Source organism: Corylus avellana, chromosome 6, assembly GCF_965113065.1.
Source record: "Corylus avellana chromosome 6, dhCorAvel1.hap1.2, whole genome shotgun sequence".
NCBI classification, from domain to species: Eukaryota; Viridiplantae; Streptophyta; class Magnoliopsida; order Fagales; family Betulaceae; genus Corylus; species Corylus avellana.
In genome coordinates this window covers 8,140,201-8,154,501 of record NC_142495.1, presented here as the reverse complement: position 1 = coordinate 8,154,501, position 14,301 = coordinate 8,140,201, and the positions used below count along the sequence as shown (strand labels likewise).

At 33.6% G+C, this 14,301-nt stretch overlaps 1 protein-coding gene across 1 annotated transcript; it reads right to left on the bottom strand.

The window, feature by feature from the left end:
- Positions 1 to 6,245: 6,245 nt before the first annotated feature.
- On the bottom strand, positions 6,246 to 11,221 carry LOC132187827 (LRR receptor-like serine/threonine-protein kinase IOS1). The gene is made up of 13 exons (XM_088517517.1): positions 11,137 to 11,221; positions 10,472 to 11,054; positions 9,768 to 10,246; positions 9,529 to 9,670; positions 9,363 to 9,434; positions 9,192 to 9,263; positions 9,032 to 9,112; positions 8,166 to 8,332; positions 7,850 to 8,073; positions 7,629 to 7,755; positions 7,356 to 7,418; positions 7,074 to 7,263; positions 6,246 to 6,769 (listed from the first exon to the last, which is right to left on the bottom strand). Exons 1-13 carry the CDS (start codon positions 11,219 to 11,221, stop codon positions 6,376 to 6,378), a joined length of 2,679 nt encoding a protein of 892 aa, XP_088373643.1. The 3' UTR covers positions 6,246 to 6,375.
- Positions 11,222 to 14,301: the final 3,080 nt, after the last annotated feature.

The following is a 14,301-nucleotide window of genomic DNA, read 5'->3' as shown; positions in this document are numbered from 1 at the left end:
CTAACCTTCCTCTTCTTAATTAATTTACTGGAACAAGGCCGCCATGCAGCCGACGATATACAAAAATGAAATAACTAGATAGTCTATGCAGTTGCTTCAACCATATATATATATATATATATATATATATATATAAGATATTACAGTTGCTTCAACCAATCATGAATCATTCAACTAGCTTGGAACAATTTGTCTTTTTCATTTCTTGTTTCAATTTAACCGTTGTCCTTTTTTCTATCATGACCCCATCACTACAAGAAATTAGGTCTTTAGGGGCGACTCAAAGTCGCCCCTAAAGGTCCTAAAGTGGACGCTGTTGCCAACAGCGTCGACTTTTCGACCCTAAAGGTGTCGACGCTAATAGTCTGACCCTAATGATCAAATGTCTGATTATCAGGGTCCACTTAAAAGTCGACCCTAATGATCACTTTTAGCGTCCACTTTATCGCCCCTAAAAGTCGCAATGTTTTGACCCTAAAGATGATGTAAACGGAAGCAAAAGTCGACCATAATAGTCAAGCATTAGCGTCCACTTTTAGTTAACCATTAGGGTCCACTTTGTCGACCCTAATGGTCCTTTAAAAAAAAAATAATAATAACTATCAGCGTCCAAACCAAAGTGGACGCTGATAGTTAACCATTAGGGTCGACTTTTGTCGACCCTAATGGTCCTAAAAAATTCTTAAGCAAATTAACTATCAGCGTCCACTTAGAGTCGACCCTAATGATCACTTTTAGCGTCCACTTTATCGACTCTAAAAGGCGCAATGTTTTGACCCTAAAGATGATGGAAGTAGTCGACGCTGATAGTCAACCATTAGCGTCCACTTTTGTGGACGCTAATGGTCCAAAATTTTTTAAAAAAAAAATTGACTATCAGCGTCCAAATTAAAGTGGATGCTGATAGTTAACCATTAGGGTCCACAAAGTCGACCCTAATGGTCCTAAAAAATCAAAAAAAAAAAAAAAAAAAAATCTGCGATCGATCGCAACATCAGTAGGTTTTCGATCTCAAAATGTAGAAAACCTACTGACGTTGCGATCGATCGCACTTCAAGTGCGATCGATCGCAACGTCAGTAGGTTTTCTACATTTTGAGATCGATCGCACAATCGTGTCGATTGTGCGATCGATCGCAGTACCAGTAGGTTTTCAACTAGGTTTTTTATATTTTGCGATCGATCACACTCCAAGTGCGATTGATCGCAAAACCAGGAAACAAATTCATATATTCGTGGAAGTTAGATTTATCTTGGCTGCCTTAGAATCCATTTTGGGCTCTATTTTATAATCATTATATGCTGGTTTAAGAGATCCATTAAACTGAAAAATGATGTGCATGGTTGGCGGTACGGATATCTTTTCCAACTTTCATCCTTGTTCAATTCGGTAGCTTACTTGAGAAAAGACAATAAAAAGAATATGGAGAGTTAATCATAGATTATGGTTATCTCATTCTGTTTAGGTAATACGTTTTTATTCCAATAACCTAAGCTAAGTGTTTTGGGTTAGGCAATTCTCCCACAGCTGCCCTGTATGCGTAAAAGAAATTGTAGCCGAATGAACTAACTTTCAGTTGCTTAGCATTTCCTTGGTCTAGGCAAAAATTAATAAATATGGATTTTGGCTGTGGAAAAATATGAAGATTGAGAGGAGAATATTAGCATTTCCTTGGCATTCAGTTTGCTGGAATTTTGACAGAATATTGATAGCTAGTGCAACCAAGTGCAGGATTTACTCATGAATTTAAGGCTGGAAATTTCGAAACTCTATAAATGTTCCCCTAAAAACATTTATAAAAAGGAAATCTTACCAAGCTTAAAATACATACACAAACATATTTAGGCTTTCATAACACTAACCTTTTTATAGGGATATCCAAGTCAGCAATATAATGGAGTGTAAAACTGATAAATTCCTGCACATTTTCAATCCATCAGGACAAGGAATTGATAAATATAGTATGCTAGAAAATGTTTTGTACAGAGTTTTAGTCTACCATACAACTCTATAACCTACACCCATAGCCATTCTCACTATCCATTATTACTATAGGCTCGCAGAAGAACAACTAATAAGATGCTTTACGAGCCACAAGACCATTCTCAGAAAATACATAATCGTAGTCATCAATAACTGCAAAGAGAAAAGAGACACTTAATAGTATAGTCATGTACATATGAAAAATTGTGAAGTAGACAACTGCATTTGGCCCTAATTTTGAGAACTATTGAAAACCAATCAGATAATGCTTATAAAGGTTAGACTTGAAACTCATTTATAATCCATAGAAAACATAATGCTTGATTGTCAAGGTTCATGACGAATATTCACATGAAAAATACATTTGAAAGCTAAGAACCAAAGTATATTTTTAGATCATGTTGAAACAAATGGAATAATCAAACAGATTTTGGGTTCCTAGCTCTTATAGCTAAGCAATTACCTTTCGAAGTTCCCGCATGAATTCTAACAGCATTGGAGTGACCACCTAGCATTTGAGTGGAAAAAGTTGCATCAAAGACAATTTCAAGCGGATACATGGAAATGTTACTTCCATGCAATAAATCTAAGAAATAACAACTTGCTTACATATATCCTATGCTGCTGTGACCATAATAATATAAACAATACAATGGAACAAAATTAGCAAGCAAAATGAATCAGAGAAGAAAATCGGTACCTTTCTTGGAGCAGTAAGGGTCCCATCCACAATATCACAACATCAAAATTATGTAAGACACCACCATTATACCACTAAAACTTTAATAACTAGACAACTAACCATATCCACAATAGATGACCAAAACACATAAGACCCAACTTATTCTAAAGCCAGCGCACCATCCCAAATAAAAAAAAAAAAAAAAAAATTAAAAATTAAAAATGCATCTTCTCCACTGTCACACCACCAAAACAAGCTTTAGCCAAAAAGCTAAAAAAATTCAACACAATCACTCAAAAAACCATAGCCTCATGTATGTTTAGTGTACATAGTTTTTATTAGATGCATTCTCTTGCTAGCGGCAGCTGAAATTAGCTCACAGTACAATTACCAAATGGGAATTTCAAGAAATGGGCATTGTGCTGAAAAAAGAGGAGCAAATTCTCAAAGGGACTGATTGGGAAATCAAGACTCGAGTAATGCGTGCAGGGAAATTCAAGAAATCTGAAATAAATAGGGATCTGTGTTGTAGATCGGGGCTTCAAGATAGAATTCTATGTAAATAAAGCTGTTAATCAGTTTGATTTGAAGGAGTCTCTAATGTCTTTGTAGTTTGTTGTTTGTCTGTAGAAGGTGGTCTCAGTTTGTAACAGTAGTAAATTTGTGCGCAGTAGCAGTAGGTAGTTGTGTCTCATAGGCGGTAAGTTTGTTTTAGTAAAATGATGCTCATTCATCCAAAAACAAATTTCTACAAATGGGGTTTATACAAGAAAAAAGAGAACATGGCAGAGGACAAGAAAAGGCAGAAATTTGAAGATGAAAAATCTCATAGAACAAGAACCCAAAAACTTAAATACAAAAACAGAGAAAAATAAAAATAACAGAGAGTGAGAGAGAGACTTGATCACCAGAAGACTGATGAACGGCAGTGCGGCAGATATTGCCGGCCTTCTTACCGGGGCACACGGCATCAACAGAGACTCCAAATGCCTGCAACGCTTGAAAAGGAACCATCGCCTGCAATCAAAAATCACACTGCAAGACATTAATCACATACATCGATTCAAAGGTGCGCCGGAGAGAGAGCTGTCGGAGAGAGCTTAGTGCGCCGGAGTGAGAGAGAGAGAGAGAGAGAGAGATTGAGAGTGAGAGTGATGAGGGAGGTGAGTGAGAGGGAGAGAGAGGCAGAAATTTCAGAAATTTGAGGGATTTTGGTGTTTTTGAGGTTTGGGGGGAAAAAAACACAGTGTCTGAAATTTTTGGTTCGAAAATTTCAAATTCTAAGCATAAATAAGCATTTATTCACACAATAAACTATGCATGCATAAGGAAACTTTCACTGGTTAGGTGAGCTGATCAGGGGTTCCATTTTCTTTTGTATTTCCTCAGTTTTCTCAGCAACCAAACAGAGAATTACAGAACCGGACAAAGCACAGCCTCAATAAACTTCAAAATAAGTGCCAGAATTTTCAGTATCAAAAATCCAGAAAAATTCACCTCAAAATACCGCAAATATAATTTCACCACAAAACATCTCCAATAAGATGTAGTTCAAATGGCACCCAAAATAAAATCCCATATCAAGAAACACACAAAATCAAATCAAGAAATTATCCCAAAATCAAAACAACACCCACCATTAGCGTTGACCCAATAATCCTCAAATTCCACATACTAGGGGCTTCTACAAAAAACAAATAGGGGCGGGCTTCTACAATTTTTCATCCCCAAATCCAAAATTAGCAAAATACTCTCAAATCATCCGTAGGTATGCCAACATGAAGCGTAAATTTCAGAAATATGCACCAAGATTCGAAATTAAACCAAAGCATGAGAAAACAGGGTTCCGACGAGAGAGAATTTCGGACAGTTACGAAAAGAGAGAAGACGAAGAGGAAGAAAATTTACCTGAAGCTCTTCTTTCTTCCTTGCTAAAATATATTTTCTCCAAAAATCTTTGAACATACTTGAATTAAGCTCTTCCTTAATTACTTAATTTCATACTAAACCATAAGTTATAACTCTATACAAAAGTTACATGTCTTTACTATATACAACAGTTACATACAAAAATTTTCAAGTTTGCTATTCACATGTACAAATTTTTTTTAACAAAAAAAAAAAAAAAAAGGAAAACTTCACTTAAACCCTTTAAACTTTCGATTCATTATATTGCTTTTACAATTTCTCTTTAGAAGTTCAAAAACTCTTAATTTAATGAATTAAACTTTTAAAAATTTGCAATCTCACCATTTCCATTAGTGTTTGAGGTTAAATTAGATGGTTAATGATGAAATGACCATTATACCCCTGTAAACTTTATGTAATTACAAAACTCTCTTAGATTACAATTAAAGTTTTTTTTTTAATTTATTTATTTTTATTTTTTAAATTAAAATAAAATGGTATTTTGGGAATTCCTCACCCCCTCTATTAAGATCTGACAAAAAATCTTAACAAAGGACTGAGATGGTGAATTTTTTAAAGTTTGATACAATAATTGAGAGTTTGTGACCTTTTTGGGTGAGGGGGGACGAGATTGAAAAAGCAATGAAGAATTTGGCATCGCCTTAGAATTATGTTTGACGACGATGTTTCATGGAATAAAGTTCATCTATTATATTTTTCGTAATAAAATATTTAGCAATTTATTCCTCAATCTTAACAATCTTTAGCAATTTCTTGAGAAAGCTAAAAATATCATCATTGCTGGAACCAATTATCATTGCTGGTACCATAGTAAAGAAAATTATATTTTTATAAGGACCTTAAATTTTTTTTTTTTTTTTTCAGGGTTGCCAAGAACCCTACTAAGCTAAGGGTATGTTTGCCCCTGGTTGTCTATAGGATTGAGGTAGCCGCTACCCATCTGTTCCACTGATAGTAGTCGCGTGGTCACTTTTTTATTTTTTTTTTATGGGAAAAACTCCACTTAATTCCCTGAATTTTCAACATTTTTGCAATAATTCCCTAGAATTTAAAGCTCTCAATTTAGTGTATCTGGCTTAAAAAAATTTGCAATGTGACCCCTATCACTAGGGTTTTGAGTTAATCAGAGAGTATAGTGAAATGACCATTATACCCCTGAATTCAAAAAATATTTAATTTTTTATATAATTAAAAATTCTATGAAAAACATGTAAAGCGGTGGGTGCCCGATAACAAATTTTTTTCTCTTAATTTTTTTTTTAATTATTTTTAAACAGGGCTATTCTGGGTATTTTTAGTGCTTGTTTCTTTGAAAACACAAAATATTTTTTATAAAGTTGACCAAACAATTTTCTTATGTTAACCCCATATGAAACACTTTTTCAAATGTTGATCATACTAAAAAACACTTTTCAAAACACGTGACTAAAAAAATTGAGATAAATTGTTTTTATACTAAAAAATAAAATTTAAACTCTGGATGAAGGGATCGAGCAAAATTGTCAAAGAAAAATTTAGTTATTTCATATGTTTTGCCATCAATTAAGTTAAACGGCTAATTTGGATGGAGGGATCGAGCAAACTGACATCTAAACTTTTAAAATAAGTTTGAGTTGCACTGAACTAAAGTTTTAAGGAGGTAAGTAATATATGAATGGTAAATTTAGTACATATATATTACAAACAAAATAGTCCATTAGAACCATCATGGATGGTTCATTTGAAGTACATTATGCACTAACAAAAAAAGTACAGGAAGTGAAAAATGTTCAAGGAGTGAGTTAAGTACTCAAATTCATGTTGATAATTTCAATAAAATCAATTGTTTCGTCCTTATGGCCCTCCAGCTTCCTGCGAGCCAATTCAAGTGACAAACACTCATTTAGTATGTCCACTACTTGAATCATAGTTGGCCTTTTTGTAGATGTTGGAGATAAACAATCCAATGCTATTTCGACAGCTTTCCAAGCAGAGTTGATGTTGAAATATTCATGCAACCTTGGATCAACAATACCTTTTATATTACCTTTCTCAAGCTCGGAACTCAGCCATTGACTTATGTGAGTCCTTTCTCGAGATCTTTCTATTGCATGCCGACTTGTGATTATTTCTAAAAGAACAACACCAAAGCTATAAATATCAGTTTTCTCCGTTAACTTGTTTGATATGTAGTACCTGCAAGTCAAAACATGTTACTTTTTAATAATTGTATCGAAGTTATTCTTGACAAAGCTTGTAATTTCCTTGATTTTAAATATATTAATGTTTGAGTTCGTTTTTAATTGTCTCATGGATCAAAATAAACATGTCACGTAAGGCCTAAATTCAATACATTTAATCTTATTTATCGACATATCATTTGTATTTCCTTTTCGTTTCGTAATGGGTCACATCTTTGTGGAATATAAATGTCACTCTTTTATTGGCATAGAAAATGAATGTCAAAGATCTTAAGTAAAATAATAATAGAAATACTCACTCGGGGTCTTGGTACCCAGGGTTGCCAACAACATTAGTTGACACATGGGTGCCATCATCATTGAGGAAAATTTTGGATAGGCTACAATCCGCTAATTTGGCACATAAATTTTCAGTTAACAAGATGTTTGTAGGCTTCACATCTCCGTGAATTATAGGTGGCTTACAACCATGGTGCAAATACTCCAATCCTACAAATTCATGACCACATCACTTGTAGAAAACGAGGGAAAAAAAAATGACGTTCAAAAGAAAGAATTATACAAATAAGCTCATTGCTAACCTTGTGCTGCATCTAACGCTATTCGGAGTCTATCTTCCCAATTTAAGATATTTGCCTTCTCACCTACATCCATTAATAAAATGCGTAAACCTTGATCTGTTTTGTTATTCAAATAAATTAATGTTGATTACATATATAGTACTGATCAATGTAATAAAATTTTTCTAATTCTATAATTAACTATAAAAAATTTCTTCTATAAGAAGGGTAAGATTTAATAAGCTTAACACTAGAGTACTTTTTGCTTAATATTTCAATTACGCCCATATATACCTGAAAGGTGTGCTTTTAAGTCTCCATAGGCCATGTACTCATAAATGAGTCCCATGTTAGTTCCTTCATAGCAGTACCCAACAAGGCTAGTTAAGTTTCTATGATGAAGCCCCATAAGAAGTTTAACCTGTAATTACAAATTATTACCTTGATTTTAATATACAAGTCCGATCATATATATTAATGATCATAAATATTTTATAAGAGTTACAATTACGTGCCTCTGATTGAAATTGCTGAAACCCTTGAACATATGAAGGAGAGAGTATCTTCACTGCTACTTGACGATGATCTAAGTTGCCGTGGTAAACTATTCCCACTCCGCCTTTACCAAGAATCCGCTCAAAGTTGTTGGTAATTTTTAAGAGCTCAGAATATGTAAATTGTCCTTGTATTGACTCCAATGTTGCATTTTGAATGTTGGATTTAGTATCTATCATTACAACTAGTAAAATCATCATGAGCATGGTAAGTGTGTATCTAAAGATTTTTTTGTGTGTGTGTGTGTGAATTTGAATCTTATGATTAGAATTTTACCTTTAGTCTCATCTTGATGTTTTCTCCTTCTATGTCCCAACAAGGTAGCAGCAACAATTAATGAGACGATCAACAATCCACCAAGTGATGCAACTATTGGAACAACAAAATTGTTCTTCTTCTTTTTGCACGAACGAGATCCACTTAGATTTGGATTGTCACACACACTAATAATGATAGTGTTGACGGTGTTAAAATAAGGCATGCAATTAAAAGTCAAAATAAATTTTTGGGGTTTCATTAGTAGTTGTGCGTAATTAACCGATGCTTTAGGTTTTCTTTTCTTTCTTTTTTTTTTATTAAATTTTTTTTAATTTTTTTTATTTCTTCAGATATTTGATAAATTTTTTATTTGATGAAATTTGGAGTGAATAAAAATCATATGGGAAACTATACATTTACCCATTCTAACTACTACTCCCAATCTAACATTAGAGTTACATTTTGTTTTTGTTTTTGTTTTCTAATTATTTTGGAAGCTGAACCGACATCACAACCCAATGGGGGATATCGAAGAGAATTAAAAACTTAAAAGAGAAATGCTAGATACTATATTTTATGCAACAAGTATACCACAATGCAGATGTGGCTCGACCAATCCTTTGATTTTTTTTCTAATAAAAAAATAATGATTAGTTTAAGGGTTGGTTGAGACTGTCACGTCAGTGTTGTGAGATATTTGTTGAATAAAATTAAATATAGTATCTAGTCTTGTCCAAATGAAGATATTGGGGAACATTGCAAATATGGTATTGGTAGTTTTTTTTTTTTTTAGGTATTGGTAGTTAGAGGGGATTGGGGGAGAAAATGCAATTTTCCTAAAATTATAATAGTAAGGGATATGTTGTATTTGACAAAAATCATACCTTAATGATAATGAACCATTCTCTGATCTTGCAATTAGATCAGTTGGAACTACACCGGACAACTGGTTTCGTTCTAAGTTTCTGCATGCAAATATAGAAAGGATATTTTTTTTCAACCAAGAATTTTGTAGCATGTGTCTTAAAATAAAATGTAACTTACAAGACCCTTAAGTATTGTAATTGAGATAGGAAATCAGGCACGGGTCCAGTTAAGCTGTTGTTAGATAGATCCCTGAAATAAGCGAATCACTTATATTTAATGTTGGGTTTTTGGCAATCATCATCATGTTTCTAAATTAATTATCTGATCATGTAAATTGTTGATACTTACAAATACTGTAACATTACGAGATTTGATATGTTGGTAGATATCTCTCCAACCAATCCACTTGAGGACAAGGTCCTGAGGAATTGAAGTTGTACAATAAGTTAAATTAAGAGTACTCAAGTTAAGTTGGAAAGTCATAAAGCTTATACGAAGGCATATATAGACTTACAAGGATGTGATTCTAGGAGGAGTATGATCACTATCGTAGCTACAATTCAGACCTTCCCACGGGTATCCTTTAGGGGCACACGGATCTCCTTGCCAAATTCTCTTTATTCCATACGTTGACTTGATTTTTGCAATGGCATCAACTAAAATTTCACATGCATCAATCCACTCATTCAAATATATTCGAACCAGGACATATAGTGAAAAACATATATATAAGTAATGTATGGAACAACGTACCATCTCCTCGGTAAGTTTCTGATTTAAAGAGATATTTCACCGAATATATTTCAATTGCATTGATGATAGGTGGAAGTGTTGAATTTTTCGTTTTGAAGAATGAAACTTCATATTTGGCTAATCCATTTTTGGCCCGTGTGCTATTCTGAGTGGTTGTCGATAAGTTCTGAGGAGAAATGGGTCCACCCCAATACTTCCCGTTGAGGGTAATGCTGAATGATCTGTACTGGTTGCGTTGGAGCTTTTCCACTTCAGTAAAATGCATGTACACATAATATTCAGTAGAATTATCTGAGTCCCAGGTGAAATTTAAAGGAGTGTTATCATCTGCCGGTTTGGCGGCAATACTCATGACAGTAGATGGTGGTTGATAATCATTGTGACTTTGGGAGTCAACAGTGGTAGAATTGGTACTTAAAGTTTTCCAGCTAGAGTTGTTATAGGGTACCCAAAAGCGATCATGAACATCGTCTGGATACCTAAATAAGACAGGAGGAAATTGAGTTTATGTTCTACAGAAAGACTTTAAATTGGACCTTTAAACTGACTCAGCTAGGCGGCTCACAGCTCAACCTTTTTTTTTTTTTTTTTTTTTTTTCCTTTTTTGATGAATAACTTAATTCACAGCGAGTATTGAAAATGAAAATAATTTTATTGTTTTTAGTAATGCAAATGACTTAATATCATATACAATATTGACTCACCTGTATGATTGATTTGATCCAGCATCCCAGCGAGAAACAAGTGCCAATGATCCAGATTTTGTCTTATAGGATGTATTTTTCAATGGTCTTAACTCTATTGCTGATATAAATGGTGTCCCGAGGCCCGTGTTTACGAGACAGACATGTATATAATTTAGAGACGGGACATGTATGAGCTCCTTGGTGACATTAATCGATGAGTTCTCCAATTTGATCGTGTCCCACATATTTGCTCCAAGATATAGATCAAATTGTGGTAAATTACCATTTTCATCATAATTCCCATGTAAGAAGGTTGTCCTGATCAAGTATCTAGTGCCTGCTACGACGTTTATGGTGTAGCAGTTGCGGATTCCTTGAGGAAAGCTTCTGAGATTCCGTAAGGATCGTTGATGGTAACCTTTGATTCCATCTGATATTTTCTTCCTCTTACCTGTGTCTATGAAGGTCGCGTCTGAAGTGTAATTAATTCTTGTTGTCTTCTCCGTAAAGCTATTATTCCTTGCTAACCCACAAGCTATGCTTATGAAGCCTGGGACCGCAGATAAGAAGGAATAATAATCGAAACAAATGTGATATATTCAAAGATTATAATCTTTGAACAGCAAGTATAAGATGATGATGATGATGATGATATATATATATATATATATATATATACATACCTGATTTATCCTGAGCATGAACAGCAAGTACAAGACCCAAACCAGCGAGCAATGCAAAGAAGAAATGTTTGAACCTCATCCCCATCTAACCTTCCTCTTCTTAATTAATTTACTGGAACAAGACCGCCAGCCGGCGATATACAAAAAAGAAATAACTATATGGTTTATACAGTTGCTTCAACCATATATACCTATCTTAGATATTACAGTTGCTTCAACCAATCATGAATCATTCAACTTGCAATGATTTGTCTTTTTCATTTCTTGTTAATTTCAATTTGACCGTTGTCATTTTTTCTATCATGACCCCATGGTACTATGACCTGTCCTACTAACCTATGTGAGCCCCAGATAGGAAATTATAAATGTATCTAATGTACAAACAAATAGGATTGTCTTCATTAAAATGGAGAAGATTCATTTTATAGTTAAGACTTTATTACATTGCATTTAACAAAATGTATTAATTGTGTCACTTAATTCATTTAACAAATAATAATTTACATTCATAATTTTGCTGGGGGGGGGGTTGGGAAAATTAGTTTTAGAAACTAGATAAATTTTATTTATATATGAATAATACCCTAAAAATATTATTCACCGTTAATTAACTCCTGTATAAGAGTTTATTATATAACCCAATTTTGTACCTAATACGAATCTAATGCGGAATTCAATGGGCAGCACATATAGATTCTTAATTTTATTTTCTTTCGTTTTGTACGTATGTTGAGATGATCAAAAAAAAATAAGGGTTATGATCTTAAGAACTCTTCCCTCCCTAGAGTTATCTTAAAAGAATTACAAGATCTCGACCCTGATATTCTATATTTATGATGGTTTAATTTGTTGTACTCATCAATTAATATGTTAAGCCTTATTAACACAGCAAGAAAAAACAAATATCTTCATTAATTGTATGGGCTTTGGTTTTTAATTTTTGACTCAATAATCTTTCACGAATCAAATATTGTAATGGGTCCGAATATATGATCACTGGAAGAAAATTAATCGCCAAATCCCATTCAAATGTTCTTTTTTCCATGTTTGATCCAGAAAATTCTTCCATTGATGTACCAATCAAAATAAATTGATCTTTTTGTCTATTTAGGCTGATGGTCGTAGTGCATATTTTCTCTGCCTCATCTTCCTTAAAAATCTGCTCAGACAGATTCCACCGGCTAATATTTGCGTCAATTTGCAGGCCCCAGGGATACGCGTTTTCCCACGTCCATTTCTACTTCATGGTTGGTTCCAAGAAATTGGCTTTCAGGGAAGGAATCTCAATACCAAGACAATTCCAGTCGTCTCTTTCTATCCAGAATTAACCTTTTTTTCTTGGGCTAGGCGTACGTCTAGAAAACGTTTTATAGAAAGAAATAAAAATCAACCCCGTTAAAGTTCTTTGATGTGAATTTGTACATTGCATGTTATATAAAGACAACTTTAATTTCAAGTAATGACATGTACCACGTGGGCATTATAAGATTGTAGGGCTTGAGAATAGCCTAAAGGCCCATGGCCCGAATGGCCTGGTTCGAATAGGTGCCAGACCATCAGCTCATGGAACACCGTGTACAAATAGCGAAGGGGAACCCAATGTACAATCTCTCTAATCGCCATCATCTTTTCGTCATCAATGGTGGGGATATGAGAATTCATATTAGGAGGAGCGGAACTAAAATAATACTTTTTAAAAAGTTTTTGAAAGGACGGGAGGAAGAGGAGGAGTAGAGGTTAGGTTAAGAAAACTAAAAAAATACATTACCCTTAGAAGAAAAAAAAATTCAAAAATTTTTGGAGGGGCGGCTGCCCTGTCTGCCCCCCCTTTATATCTGCCACTAAGTTGTCATTTATGACTTACACACTCTACCTTTTCCCTGCTAACTTGAGTGTCGGAAGGCTTCATAGGCAAGCGCTAGTGAACCACTCTAATCGTTCTTTCTTCTTGCTGGTCATACCCTTTAGCTAGCCGGCGTGGAGCTAGTGTGGTATGAGACACTAACAAAAAAAGTGATGTGACATATATAGTATTACAGCATTACTCTTAAATTTCAAAATTTGCATTTAATTATGATTTTTATATGAATATAGGAAAAAATATTAAAAAGGCCTCTCAACTAACGGCCATTTTTGAAAAAAACTCTTATGAAGTTTAAAGTGTGCCTAAAGTGATACATCAAACTATACCAATGTCTGCCAAAATATTAAAGAAACATTTTTTTTATTATATTTCTATAATACTCTTATTCTCTTAAAAACTAAAATAAAAAATTAATAAAATAAAAAACTAAATTAAGCTATTTTTTAATGCTATATATATATATATATATATATATATATATAAACGATAAAAAATTAAAAATTAAAAATTAAAAAATAAAACATTTTTATTGTTTATAGAATTTGTTTTATTATATTCCTATAACAGTACCGTTATTCCTAGAACAAAACAATATTTGCCAAAGGGGGAAAAAGATACTTTAATTAATACATTAGTCATCGTCCAAGTCAAAGGCAGGCCTCATTTTCCTAAAAAAAAGAATACTTGCTATAGGAGAAAGAAGAAAAAAATATCATTAAACTTGTATTTTCAGTAATAAACATTTCGATTCCACCCCTTTCCTTTCTTCCCTTATTTTTATTTGAATAAAAAAAAATAATTATTTTATTTTATTTTTATTTTTTTGAGAAAAATTGTACTTGTTATATAATATAAATCAAAAGAGGGAGTAGACTAATCCATCAAAATAATGTTACATATACAATATGCAATATCCTATTTATGACTTGTTTTGTTGTCGCCTTTGCCAAAACATGTGCCGCGATTGCAAGACCTTCCTCTGCGTATCCTCCACTAGCTAGGTCACTAAACCGACTTGAATTCCTTTCCTTGGATGTCACTGCATGCTTCATCACTTCCATCCTGTCTCCCCCCTAAATGAGATTATGCAATCCTAGTTCTTTGCAAAAATTAGCAGCATAAAAAGGAAGCTAATGCCTCCCCCTTTGTCGGCTCTAGTATACCAAACTTTGTGAGACTCTTTACCGCAATTACATATCCTTCATGGTAAATTTGTCAAAGTAAATTTAGTTATTTGTAGGGGTGCAAAGGCGGTTAGTAGCGAAATAGATAACCGCCCGCTAACCGCTTTTTCTAAAATT

Bases quoted from the DNA above. Each gene is read 5' to 3' on its own strand.
- LOC132187827 (XM_088517517.1), bottom strand. From the start codon at position 11,221: ATGGGGATGAGGTTCAAACATTTCTTCTTTGCATTGCTCGCTGGTTTG. The intron at 9,435-9,528 runs GTAAGTCTATAT...TCAATTCCTCAG, and splicing joins CCTCCTAGAATCACATCCTT to GACCTTGTCCTCAAGTGGAT. The intron at 9,113-9,191 runs GTAAGTTACATT...ATTTGCATGCAG, and splicing joins TTACAATACTTAAGGGTCTT to AAACTTAGAACGAAACCAGT.